The following is a 13,266-nucleotide window of genomic DNA, read 5'->3' as shown; positions in this document are numbered from 1 at the left end:
AAACACTGACCAAAAAACAATTTTAAACCGTTCGAAGCCTAGATACGAGTACCATCATTTTATAAATGAGCAAGAATTATGTGAATGATTCCTTTTTAGAGAATGATATTGTGGTGAGAATTACTACTGATAAAATTTTTTAAACAAATTAGTATTTTTAATAACTGAATTTCACTTATAATAAGTGAAATTCATTCAATTGTATGTATTTTCAGAATACATACAATTAATTTACTTTAAATTTCCTTCACTTTTATTTTCAAATGAAACTAGTTTAACCATCATGCACATTGAAATATTTCACTGAACTTATCATCTTGTAAACAATATCAACAAAAAATATTACATCCTTCAAGTAGTTAAAAAAATATATATTTGAAATATTAGCACTTTATTAACAGTTTTTGTAATCTGCAGTACAATAAAAACATGCTTTCATTGATAACATTGGTAAACAAAATTACATTTTTTATTTGTAAAATGAGAGTGAATGGCTTATTCTTACAGAATTTTTTATGCTGATTTCATATATGTTAATAGATTTTTTCTATCTTTGTAATGAAATTTCTTTTGAAATAAAAAATGTATGGTGAACATAATACGACAATACATTACATGCTTTACAAATATACCTTCCTTTAGAATTTAGTATCACTTATGAAATTTATTTTTTAGAAACTGAAAACTTGCACCATTACGATCCACTGCTTTAACAAAATTTTTGATTAAACCTAAATTAACGTGTAGCGGCAGAAGATAAAACTTTTTCTGCCTTCACTAATCCCTGACTAACAAAATTCCTCTCTCCTATAGTCAGAACCTCTCCCTTTCGCCATTGCTCTTTTATGTAATGGTTTTTCCTATCCCTGCTGTCCCACTTGCACAAAAAGCAACAGAACTTAGTGCATCCAAGGTGCAGTCCAAGTAAAGGCGCTATTACTTTCAGATCTCCACAAATATGCCATAAATATTTCTCATACTCCTTCTCAATACAAATTTCATATTTTCATAAGATTCCTTTATGTGAACAGCGCATGCTAATGCTACTGATGGGTATTTATTTCCAATGTGAAGTAGAACAACTTTCAAATTAAGCTTTGATGAGTCAATAAAAAGTCGCCATTCATCAGGATGGTGCATACAAGGTGCTACCCAAAAGTTCAGGGAATTTTACCATAAAAATAAAATAGCTTACCATAACTTATAATTTCCACTGTCTCCTTCAAAGTAATCCCCTTTTGGGTATTGATACAGTGATCCCAGTGTTTTTTCCATGATTCCATGCATCCCTGGAAGTCTGCAGGTGTAAGTGTTCGAAGCACATTCTGCATTTCTTCCTGAATCTCCTCGACTGCGGCCTTTCAATTGAAATTTTATTTTCGAAAAAAGAAAAAAGTTGCACTGGGCAAGGTCAGGCGAACAGGGTGAGTGGGGAATCACTACCGTCTTTTTGGAAGCCAAGAAATTCCGAACGGCTAGCGATGTGTGCGCGGGTGCATTGTCATGGTGCAGAACCCGGCTGTTGTTACCCCATAGATCTGAACGTTTGCGCCTAATGCTTTCACGTAACCGCTTCAAAACTTCACGATAGAACATCCCATTGACAGTTTGACCAAGAGGAACAAATTCCTTATGGATAATGCCTTTGATGTCAACAATCATCATGGACTTTACGTTGAAATTTAAATTCCCCAAACTTTTGGGTAGCACCTTGTATGTTCCAAAGCTTCCAGTAAAGAGTCCACATCATTACAGTATACTAAGGTTTTCAAACTGAGAGAAGAAATTTTCAAATTCTGACTATCTGTCACGGAAAGAACTTATTTTAATGTTTTTTTTTTTACTGTAAAAGATGCCATCCTTTCAATCTAAATGTACTTCTGTTTGATTCTTTGATAAATTTAGATCATGAATCAAATCATTATTTCTGACTGATTAATTAAATGGGGTTCAATATATCTATTTTCTAAAAGGTTTGGATCTCTTTCTTCATTGTTTGATAAGTCAGCACAAAATCTGACATTTTCATCTTCATCTAAGTTCCATGTTTCTGGTGGTACTAGAATTGGAAGCTCTTGGTTATATGGCACTGGCTGCATGGAAGAGGGAATATCAGGGTATTTAACAGTACGTCTAGTTTTAGCTGTTATACCAGATATCTTTATTACACAAAAATAATAGCCTGTGGTATGATTCTTTGGTTTTATCCAAACCATTGGAATTGCACTCACTTTATCGAACAACATATACCCACAAATACGAAAGCCAGCAACAAAACTGAATTTAAAATAACAAAAGTAAAAATATTTCTCTAGTCTGCACGACAGTTTATAAGTAAATATAATAATGAAAGAAATAAGTAACGAGTTGGTGATATGTTTATAGTATAAGATGAAAATAGGAAGAATGAGTCACATTATTGTTCATTTTAATTAGTGCGTAAATAATAAACATAATGACTAATGCCAAAGAAATCAATGTGACAACAATTAAGGGACTATAATAAATAAACAAAAGCTATTTATGTGATAAATAATATAATGAAATACGTTCACTAAATGCTATGCTTATAGGGTTCATGCACGTTCTTATTTTCATGCATGAAAATAAGAATGGTAGTCACAAAAAAACTAAACCTGATAGAATAACTGCTGGATTCATATTTGAAATCAGCAAGAAAAATACTATAAAAATCAGTTATTTACTCTCATTTAACAAATTATTGTTAAATAGTGTAATTAAACACACAAAATGAGTTTCATTGAAAATTTAATATTGGAAAAAAGCAACAATAAATAAAAACAAAAAAAGCAAACATCATATCTGAATAAAAAGAAGGCGATTAGAAAAAAAGCACTCTTTAAATCTTAGTAAAAAATCATTTACTAGTAAGCCAAGCCTACACCGTGCATTATTTATTGTCTAAAAACAGTTTAAATACATTTAAAGATGTTTAACCATATTCCACCTTTATAGAATAATATAATATAAAAATATTAATGATTTGTATTATTTTAAACTGTTTTCAAACTTTAGTTTTTTAGTGGTTATGAAATAATAAAATATCTCATGTAAATTGAAACCCATTCATTTCTGAATACGATCCATAACTAAAATTCAATACTATAAGTTTAACAGGTTTATTTATCGGGTGGTATATCATCAGTTTTATTGGCTTCTGGTTTATTCATCCTTGTTATCACTTGCTGTTTTTCTGCATTCAATATATTTTCTATTCGATGTTGTAAACAAACACAAATTGGATTTGTCACTAATCCCAATTTCATGATTCTAAACAGGATCATTCTTATGTCCAATCACTCATACTGAAGTATATCTCAAGGATAAAGGTATTTATTTTTGCGAATAAAATATCTCCATCCTAACAATGCACGAAGAATGCTAGTTAGATAGTTACAATCAACGGATTCATAGGCCAGTATATTTTATTCTGCTTGTAGGACAAGGAGAATTACTCTCTCAAATGCTCCCTAACAATGCTAAAAATGGCAAAATAGTGAAAAAGAAACAAACATTAGGATAAATGACTGCATCTGCAATTTTATCTTGGAAATCAACAATCAGATTTTCATAAAATATAAATTAGCTGATTCAAAATTAAGTTTAACTGCTTTTAAAACTTTTTCACATTTAATTCGGGAGGTAATTTTCTATATAAATCTGGAAATGTAGCCTGTTTTTTAGTGTGGCAAAACACTGTATTGACTTCATTATAATTTCAATGTTTTGAATTGAATATTAATAAGAATTTATCGTGAGAAGATTTTTTGTTATAACTTTTCAAAATCTATTATCAAATGGTGGAAATCGCCATGTAAGAAGTTTCAGATTACTTTAGAATATAAAAGTACATAGATTATTACAAAGTATAAAATTTAGTTGCCTGAAAAGAATCTGGCAACATAGCATGTCTCTTCCTGTCCACCATATAACAATTAATTAAAAAAAAATTGTAATAAAAAATCTGCTAATCATAACTCAACTCTAGTATTTAATTTCTAACAGAAGTGTACACAATGTGTCTGATATTCTACACATTATATAGGGCGTTTCATAATGTTCTTAGGAGTTACAAAAATTCAGTAAAAAAAAAGTATTTCACTTACCTAAGTAAAAGTTGTACGAGGTGATGCAGGGACTCAAACAGTTTTTGTTAAAATCTATAAATGTTTAATATGTGATCCTCTGGTGACAAAACACACATCAACATGAAAGTCTAGCTCTTGCTAAACTCGTTCTAACATGTCATTTTTGATAGAGTTGATTGCATAGATTATGCGATCATTTAGCTCAGCGGTATCGTGCGGCATCACATAAGCCCAGAGAAAGAAATCACATAGTGTGAGGTCTGGTGATCTTGGTGGCCACAGGGTAATGTGTTGTTCTTCTTCAGACGCACGTCCTAACCAGCGCCGAGGTAATGTTGTGTTAAGGTACTGTCAAACCTCATTATGAAAACGGGCAGGACAAACTTGCTGGTAAATGAAGTCGTTGAGTAGCTGAGGCGTAAGCCATAATTGTAACATATCCAGGTATATCGTGCCGGTTACTGTTGTTTCCATAAAAAAAAACAGCCCATACACTGCCTCAAGAGAGATCGTACAAAAAATGTTTACTTTCGGAGAATCCTGGATGTGTTCCACATAAGCGTGTGGGTTTTCAGTTCCCCAAACTCTCACGTTATGACGGTTTACTTCGCCGCTAATATGGAAAGTAGATTCATCGCTGAAAATTATCTTGATCTTCATCTTTTCCTGTAACTGTAAACAAAAATCGAGTCTACCTGTTTTATCTCCAACAGAAAGACACTGGATTAATTGAAGATGGTACGGTTTGCATAATAAATGTTTACGGAGAACTCTCCACACTGTTGTTTTCGGAATTCCTAATTCTCTGCCTGCAGCCGCAGTCAATTTTGACGGGCTGCGAATGAAACTCCTTCATAAGGAGCCACCGAGTGGCTCCTTAAATTTCAACTGAAATGCACGTTGCACAGAAATTACTGACTTTGACAAGTGAAATTCTAACACATAAAACGAATTCTCGCTTCCCGTGGCAGCTATTTTCTCTACTGTCGACACCTAGCGAGAAAATGGTTTACTAAGTTACCTAGTATATGTGGTAATTAACTATTTGAAGTACTCTTTCGTACAGTACTTGTTTTATTCTTAGGAGTGAAATAGTTTTTTGTTAATGAATTTTTGAAACTCTGAAGAACATTATGAAACGCCCTGTATATATATTTATAAACATACATATATATTTGTAAAAAGGATTAAAAAAAGTATAATAGTTATATGAGAATCAGCAAAAACCATTTTGCTAAATAATTGTTCAAAATTTTAAACAATCTGATTATAGAATTCAAGAGTTATTATTACCTTAAAACAGGCTATTTTTTCAGATTTACTTAAACAATTTTACTTTCCTGTAGCGCTATATCAGAGCTACAGCTCTAGAAAGGAAAATATTATAATTGGTCCAATTTGGACATATGCATTTTTCACTGAATTTTTGAATTTTTTGAATTTTTCTTGATGTTTTGTCACCTAAGGAACCCAAAAAACAGATGAAAATTTTCCAGATGTTAATGTTCATATGTACATGTAAGTGTTTGGTATTGGCCTCTAAATCACTTTATATCTCCAGAACTACTGGAATGATTTTAACCAAACTTGGTCAGAGTACTTCTATATAGTTCTAATGGAATTGATGCCCATTATATATTCAACTTAAAAGGTCAAGGGAGTGAGGTTGTAGAGCAAGGTCTCAGTATCTATATAGGTCTCAGATCATATTTTTCTTAGGCACATTTATTAACAATTAAAAAATAACAATATTTGTAAAAACGTTTTTTGTAAAATTCCACTGCCATCCCAAAAAATGCTCTAAACTAATGGCTAAGTGAGCATACTGTGTCAATAGACTGCTATCTAGGAATTTCCCCTTTCCCTTGTCCTCTTGGACCAGGAAATTTGAAATTCCACAGGGTTGCCAACCAAATTATTTTTTTAAATAAATACTAATTATTTTATTTAATTTCGTTAATATTTCAAAGGTTGGTAGTACTAATGTACAGATGTTGTAGTCTGCTATGTTGCGAAATCATAGGTGAGCAGTAGAATTTAATAAATGTGTGCACGCTTTTAATTAAAATCACTGAATTAAATAAGTTTATTAGATTTAAATAAAATGATAAATATTTTAAATAAGTTGTGTGTGTAAGCCGTGCATCAGAAACAACCCACAGTTGTAGGACTTTCAATTTAGAAACCACTATCAACTAAAAAAAATCAATCTATATCAATTTACAGTTACTGAGATCGATTCATCTCATCATTAGTTAAATAAATTCAGTAATAAAAAACATTAAGTGAAATTAGGATCTAAAAATCTAATATCTAAACTAGCCTAAACATTTCTAAATATGTTAGCGACTAAATGTGCATAATAAATACATATTTCCTTGCAAAATATGTATATTCATGCATAAAAAATATTCATTTACTAACATTAGAGAGGTTTTTAAAAATATTAGCAAAAACTAAAACGAAAACAAGCGTAATACGATTATTTTAAACAAAAACACTGCACATTCATTTTTTTTTAAATAAAAAAAATTATACATAAATATAAATGAAAACAATGCACACAGAAACAATGGTAGTGAAATAAAAGTGGAAAGTGTGGTAATATATTTGCACATGCCACCAATAATAGCTGAAAATTAACTGCAACTGCAGTACTTACAAAAGTTATAATTCAACAGGGCTAAATGCCTGCATCGTCTCCACTGTAAAAATACAAACCCATGAAAACACCCAAAATTTTAAATTAATAAACAAATCAATAAAATATACAGTAATATTTCAATTGTAAAACTGAATGAAAAAATAAAAACAAAAACAAAATATGCTAAATAAGATGATTTTTTGTTTACTGTTTACCGAGTGTTACAAATAGTTTTTAGTTTATTACTGAAGAAAAAAATGTTCTTTCTAAGCTTGCAACTATTTACAATAACAATATAATAAGCGATCAATAAAATCTTCTGTATCCTATTCAGCAACTTGAAAGCGAACTGTGAAGTGTTTTATACAAGTATCTTGAAAGTAACAATCATCCACATTCTTAAGCCTTTAGAGACACAGTATTCTAGAACATCTCCATTACACAAATATATATTTAATCAGAGATCCACTAGATAACTCAGAATTCCCAAAGAGATTAACACAAGTGTCATCCAATGATTTCTATGTTGTCTTGAAATATGGGGTTCCATATGATGTAACAGACAACTTGTAAAATTGTGATTATTTTATTAAGAATTAATTTTTATTAATTGATATACATTTATTTATTATCTTCATTTTGTAATTTCACGGAGATGTCTTCCTTAGATAACTTCATAAAATGCGATTAAAATATAAATCAGGAATATTAAAACTACGGAGATGATGTTTACAACTCTGAAAAAAATTTCATCTAAAAATAAAATAAAACTATTCTGCAAAGTGGTTAATTTTATTTAACACTAAGACAATCAAATATACATCTCTATAGTTTTGATATTTTTAATTTACGATTAACTGACATTTTATAATATATTGTTTTGAAGAAACAGAACTCACTGAAAAGTACTAATTCAATAAATGAATAAAAAATAAAAGAAGATAATAAAAATTTAAGTTTAGTAAAATAATCATACTCTACTACTAGGGGGAAATATACTGAACTATTTATTAACACTGAACTGAAAAAATTTTTACTTTCAAAATTACAATCTAAATATTATCTGTGACTCATATTCCTCTTTGTTTTAACATATTCTCTTTATTGAAAAATAAGTAAAAATTATAATGCAATCTGGTTTCATCTACCAAATGTTATTTGTACCAACCAGAACCACACATTGATAATTCGATCTTCAAACTGAAGATCGAATGAATTTAGCACTTGGAGTTACATTAAGTCCTTCTAGTCCAAGTTCGTAACCCACCGGATTGGTCTAGTGGTGAATGCGTCTTTCCAAATCAGCCGATTTGGAAGTTGAGAGTTCCAGTGTTAAAGTTAGTCCTAGTAAAGGCAGTTTTATATGGACTTGAATACTAAATCGTGGATATCGATGTTCTTTGGTGGTTGGGTTTCAATTAACCACACATCTCAGAAATGGTCAAACTGAGACTGTACAACACTACACTTCATTTACACATGTACATTTCATCCCCATTCATCCTCTGAAGTAATACATTAATGGTAATTGCAGAGGCTAAACAGGAAAAAGAAAAAAGTTCATAGTTGACAAAAAAAAATTAAATCTGATCCTCAGTGTTGATTTCATTGGTTTGATGATAATATGAAATTAATTTTTGCCTGATCAACTATAGTATCTTTCAATAATTTGCTTTATTTCAGGAAAATTTCCTCAGCAACTATTGGTTTGTTTCGATGCACTTTAAATTCTGCTTTGCCTTCTATCCCTATGATATTCTTAGTCACCCTTCACTGAATTTAATTTTGCAGCTTTCATAAACCTTTTTCAAATTTCTGGAAACTGGCTAGTGAAAAATCACCAATTCCTGGAAAACTATGGTGAAGGCACAGCAATTTATAAATGTCACACAGTTTTCCCTGCCTCACTGAACACATTACTTCACAATGATCCTAGTTGTAATTTAATATATCTGCTCTGACCTCTTGTTACTGAGAAAAACTGCAATATAAGTGATTATATTGCACAATCCTTTTTCGTTTATATTCAAGACAAAGGTTACATACAATACACATGTTTATATAAAGTTGTTGCACGTAAATAGTAAATTATTAATAATAATTGATATAGTGGGTACTTTGAACTTCGGTGATACGTTTTTTTTTCTTTCAGCTATACAAATACTATTTACTCACAAAATATGTTTTCAAAATCCTTTTCAAGTAATACAACGCTAAAGCAATAGTCTATTCCAGTCTATTCCAAATGATATAACAAGAATGTAACTAAATTAAACAGTTTAGGTCAATAAGACCGGTTTAAAACTTCACTGATGTTCATGATGTAAAAACAAATCAGATAGTAGCATGTTTTAAATTAGGGAGCAAAAACAAAAGGTTTTTGCACCTAAAAAAATTAACTGCAATAGCAGTATTAACAAAAGTTATAATTCAACAAGGCTAAATGCTTGCATCGTCTCCACTGTAAAAATACAAACCCATGAAAACACCCAAAATTTCAAATTAATAAATCAATAAAACATATCGTAATACTTCAATAGTAAAACAGAATGAAAAAATGAAAACAAAAAGAAAATATGCTAAATAAGATGATTTTTTTGCATACACTGTCTACGTATGCAAATAATCAAACAATATACATATGTTGGTCAGTTTGTTTAATTAATGTGCTAATTTTATTACAGCTTATGTCTTTTAAGTTAAAGTTTATTTCTATGCAAGTACTATCTTTGGTAATTAGTTTAAAAATGCAGATAATATGTTTGTATGTAATACTCACATATACCATGTGTTTCAAAATGAATATTGGGGTTTTAAAGTAATGTAATATTTTTCAAGTTTCATGTACATCTATTAATTATACATGAAATGAAAGAGCAACTCAAACAATTTTAGCGATGAAAAACTCTAAAGGCTACAGATTACAGTTTACATGCTAGCTTTGCAAATGAAATGAAGCACCATGACGATGAAGACTTTCTTTATTGTATTGAGTGATGAATCAATATTTCATGTTAATAAAAAAGTTAGCATTCATAATCTGTATATCTGGGATTCAAAAAATCCTCACAGAATATTGCAGTGTGAACGAGACTCCCCAAAACTGAATAATTTTTTTTGCCATATCCAATAGCAAGTTTACACGCCATTCTTTTTCGCGTAAGCAAGTATCTCTTTTTCTCTTTTTTCTGTTTAGCCTCTGAAACCACTGTAAGGTATTACTTCAGAGGATGATACGTATGAATGTAAATGAAGTGTAGTCTTTAACAGTCTCCGGTCGACCATTTCTGAGATTTGTGGTTAATTGAAACCCGACCGTCAAAGAACACTGCTATCCACCATCTAGTATTCAAATCCATATAAAAGTAGCTGCATTTACTAGGATATGACTCTCGTCTTCTAAATCAGCTAATTTGCAATGACGCTTTCACCTCTAGACTGACCCGGTGGGGTGGGTTAAGCAAGTGTCGGAATGAATTATCTTGATATGCTACAACTGTTGCTCTTGCTTAAACTGCAATACAAACCACAGAACTTCATCTGGCAAGATGGTGTGCCTCCTTACTGGCATAATGCTATGGATCAGATGACATGGCTTGTTTGCCGTAGCCTCCACGTTTGCCCGATCTGATCCTGTGCAATTTTTTTTCTTTGAGGGTTTATAAAGAATCAAGTGTATCTGCTACCGTTACAAGCTGACCTACCCGACTTGAGTCACAGGATTGAAGCAGCTGTCATATCAATTACTGCAGACTTGTTGATTAAAGTATGAGATGAACTCAGCTGGATGTGTGCCGAGTGACAAATGGTGAACACATTGAATACTTGAAATAAAAACTATTAAGTTGTTCTTTCAGTTCATGTATAATTTATCAATGTAAATAAAATCTAACAAATATTATTTAACTTGAAAATGCTGATATTCATTCTGAAACACATGGTATTTTTACACTGAGTATTTACATCCTATACTTTTTTGTTATGTGTATTTGAATAAACAATGTTTCACTATAAATGATATAATCATTTGTAAAAATATACAAATGTTTTCATTATAAGATAGACTTCTGCTACAGATTTTGAAAAGTTTAATATTCTAAACATCACAATTTATCAAGCACATTCAAAGTTTTATACAACTTTCATTTTAATATTATTTTTTACAATGAACATATTTTAATTTATAAAAAATATACATAAAAATTAATAATAATTATTTTATACAATTAGTAATGTAAAGGAAAAAGACGAATAAACTTACATTTCATTTTGGTTGTCATTTCCACCTTCTTCGGCAACTAATAGTTCATATTCTTCTGCAGCATAACGATCCCAATCAGACATCTAATAAAACAAAACACAAAAATATCAATTTACTGATAAATTACACAAGTAGATGTTAAATTATAGTAACATTTTTCTTAATTTATTACTTTTTTTATAACTAATCACAATGTATAAATTTGTTAAAAATCATTTGGGTTCTGAAAAAATTTAAGGACTATAAAATAAAAAAATATTTTTTATCCGATACATTTTAACTTCAATTCAATTAAGGAAAGCTTTTGGATAGAAAATAATAAATGATCTGTTTACAAATATAAGCTAGATAATATTAAAAAGAGATTATCATTAACATTTGAAAACTGAAAAATAATGAACATTTTTTTCTTTATAATTATACAATTATCCATTGAAATGAAAACTAGCGCTGTTCTAAGTTTGATTACTAATGAGAAACACCTTATTATATTAAATATGGTTTTTACTATTGATATTTTATCCACAATTAATATTAATTTATCAAACAAAAGATTTTTGAAAGTATATGTTTGGAGCGTCGCTTTATATGGAAGTGAAACTTGGATGATCGGAGTATCTGAGAAGAAAAGATTAGAAGCTTTTGAAATGCGGTGCTATAGGAGAATGTTAAAAATCAAACGGGTAGATAAAGTGACAAATCAAGAGGTGTTGCGGCAAATAGATGAAGAAAAAAGCATTTGGAAAAATATAGAAGAGACAGACTTATAGGCCACTCCTATTCCGATACTAAGGCATCCTGGAATAGTCACTTTAATATTGGAAGGACAGGTAGAAGGAAAAAATTGTGTAGGCAGGTCATGTTTGGTATATGTAAAACAAATTGTTAGGGATGTAGGATGTAGGGGGTATACCAAAATGAAGCTACTAGCACTAGATAGGGAATCTTGGAGAGCTGCATCAAACCAGTCAAATGACTGAAGACAAAAAAAAAATCAAAGAAGTTACTTTTACATTATTTACTAAATTATTAAAGTTATAGTAAAATATCTGTTAACAATAAATCACATATTGAAATATATTTATGGGTATAAACAAAATGAACCTTTCCAAGCAATAATCATTTAAATCGGTAATTGAATATAAAAATATTCCGTTTCAAATATCTCATAAAGTAATAATCACATGATCATTGAAGACGGACCATATTTTTTAGTGAATTATATCAGTAATGAAAAGTATTAAACTAAAAATCTATCAGATATTTCATAAAAGAAAATAATTTTAATCAAAAACAAATTTGAGGGTGTATGATTTAAATGATTTTGTAGTGGAAAACTGGCTGGATATATTCTACCTACAGAGCTCATAATAAACCCTGAAAAAAACACCAATAATTAAATTAATTAAAAAACATTCAAAATATTAATTATTAAATAAATTTTATAATTTAAATTAATAATAAATAATTTAAGATCAGTACCTGATCTCGTTCAAATTCCTGATATTTTCAGCAGCATGAAAATATTATTTTATATTAGTAAAATACATATTAATTTACATACACATACATATTATTCTAAGTAAAGCTCAGAAGTGTTTTTTTTTAACGGTAATTACAAACGAAAAATGTTAATTTCTATTTTATTGAATAAAATATTTTGAACTTTATCAAATTTATATCAATATATCAAATACACCTAACCCTATCAGCCTTAGTCTATCACATCATGTGCCACCTGATTCATTCTGATTGCAGCATCATTACTGTCTAAGCATGATCGCTGTCTAATTTTATATCTGATACTTGAATTTCATGCCAAATGACAGCAAACAAGTGACTTTATACCAAATGAAGCATCAAAGCATCAACTATCATGTTGGAAGGCTACCTTCCTGCAAACACAACTTTGAGTTGCAGAATAAGTTAGTGTTATTTACTCATTGATATCACAGATGCCAATCAATGTCCAGCATACAATCAGCATGGCCTTGTTTCAGGTACAGCATGATCAAGAGCATTAGGGATATAGTACAGGGCTTATCAATGGCTACAGATTTAGCCAAACCCTAACCTGTTGTAGCCATCTGACTCCAGTCAAACATACTGCACAAAGAGGAACTGGGCTGCAGATGAGAAAATCTCACTGGGTGACATAAAGGATGCTATTAACTTCCTTTTCACTTTTTTCACTTTGGGTTAAAAGTTGTCAATGGTACCAGAAACTCTGCTCAGTTTTCTCATTCAGATCT

At 30.2% G+C, this 13,266-nt stretch overlaps 1 protein-coding gene across 4 annotated transcripts in view; it reads right to left on the bottom strand.

Moving 5' to 3' along the window:
* Positions 1-13,266, bottom strand: part of LOC142333004 (uncharacterized) — a 356,865-nt gene that overhangs the window by 13,157 nt on the left and 330,442 nt on the right. For 3 of the 4 annotated variants that reach the window (XM_075379768.1, XM_075379770.1, XM_075379769.1), the window contains one exon: positions 11,015-11,097. In XM_075379768.1, the coding sequence (XP_075235883.1) occupies positions 11,015-11,097 (83 nt within the window). Of the gene's footprint in view, positions 1-6,771; positions 6,815-11,014; positions 11,098-13,266 lie in introns of all 4 variants that reach the window. The other variant, XM_075379771.1, reaches the window with a different exon arrangement.

This window comes from Lycorma delicatula, chromosome 12 (genome assembly GCF_047948215.1).
Source record: "Lycorma delicatula isolate Av1 chromosome 12, ASM4794821v1, whole genome shotgun sequence".
NCBI classification, from domain to species: domain Eukaryota; kingdom Metazoa; phylum Arthropoda; class Insecta; order Hemiptera; family Fulgoridae; genus Lycorma; species Lycorma delicatula.
This window is presented reverse-complemented; position numbering and strand designations above follow the sequence as displayed.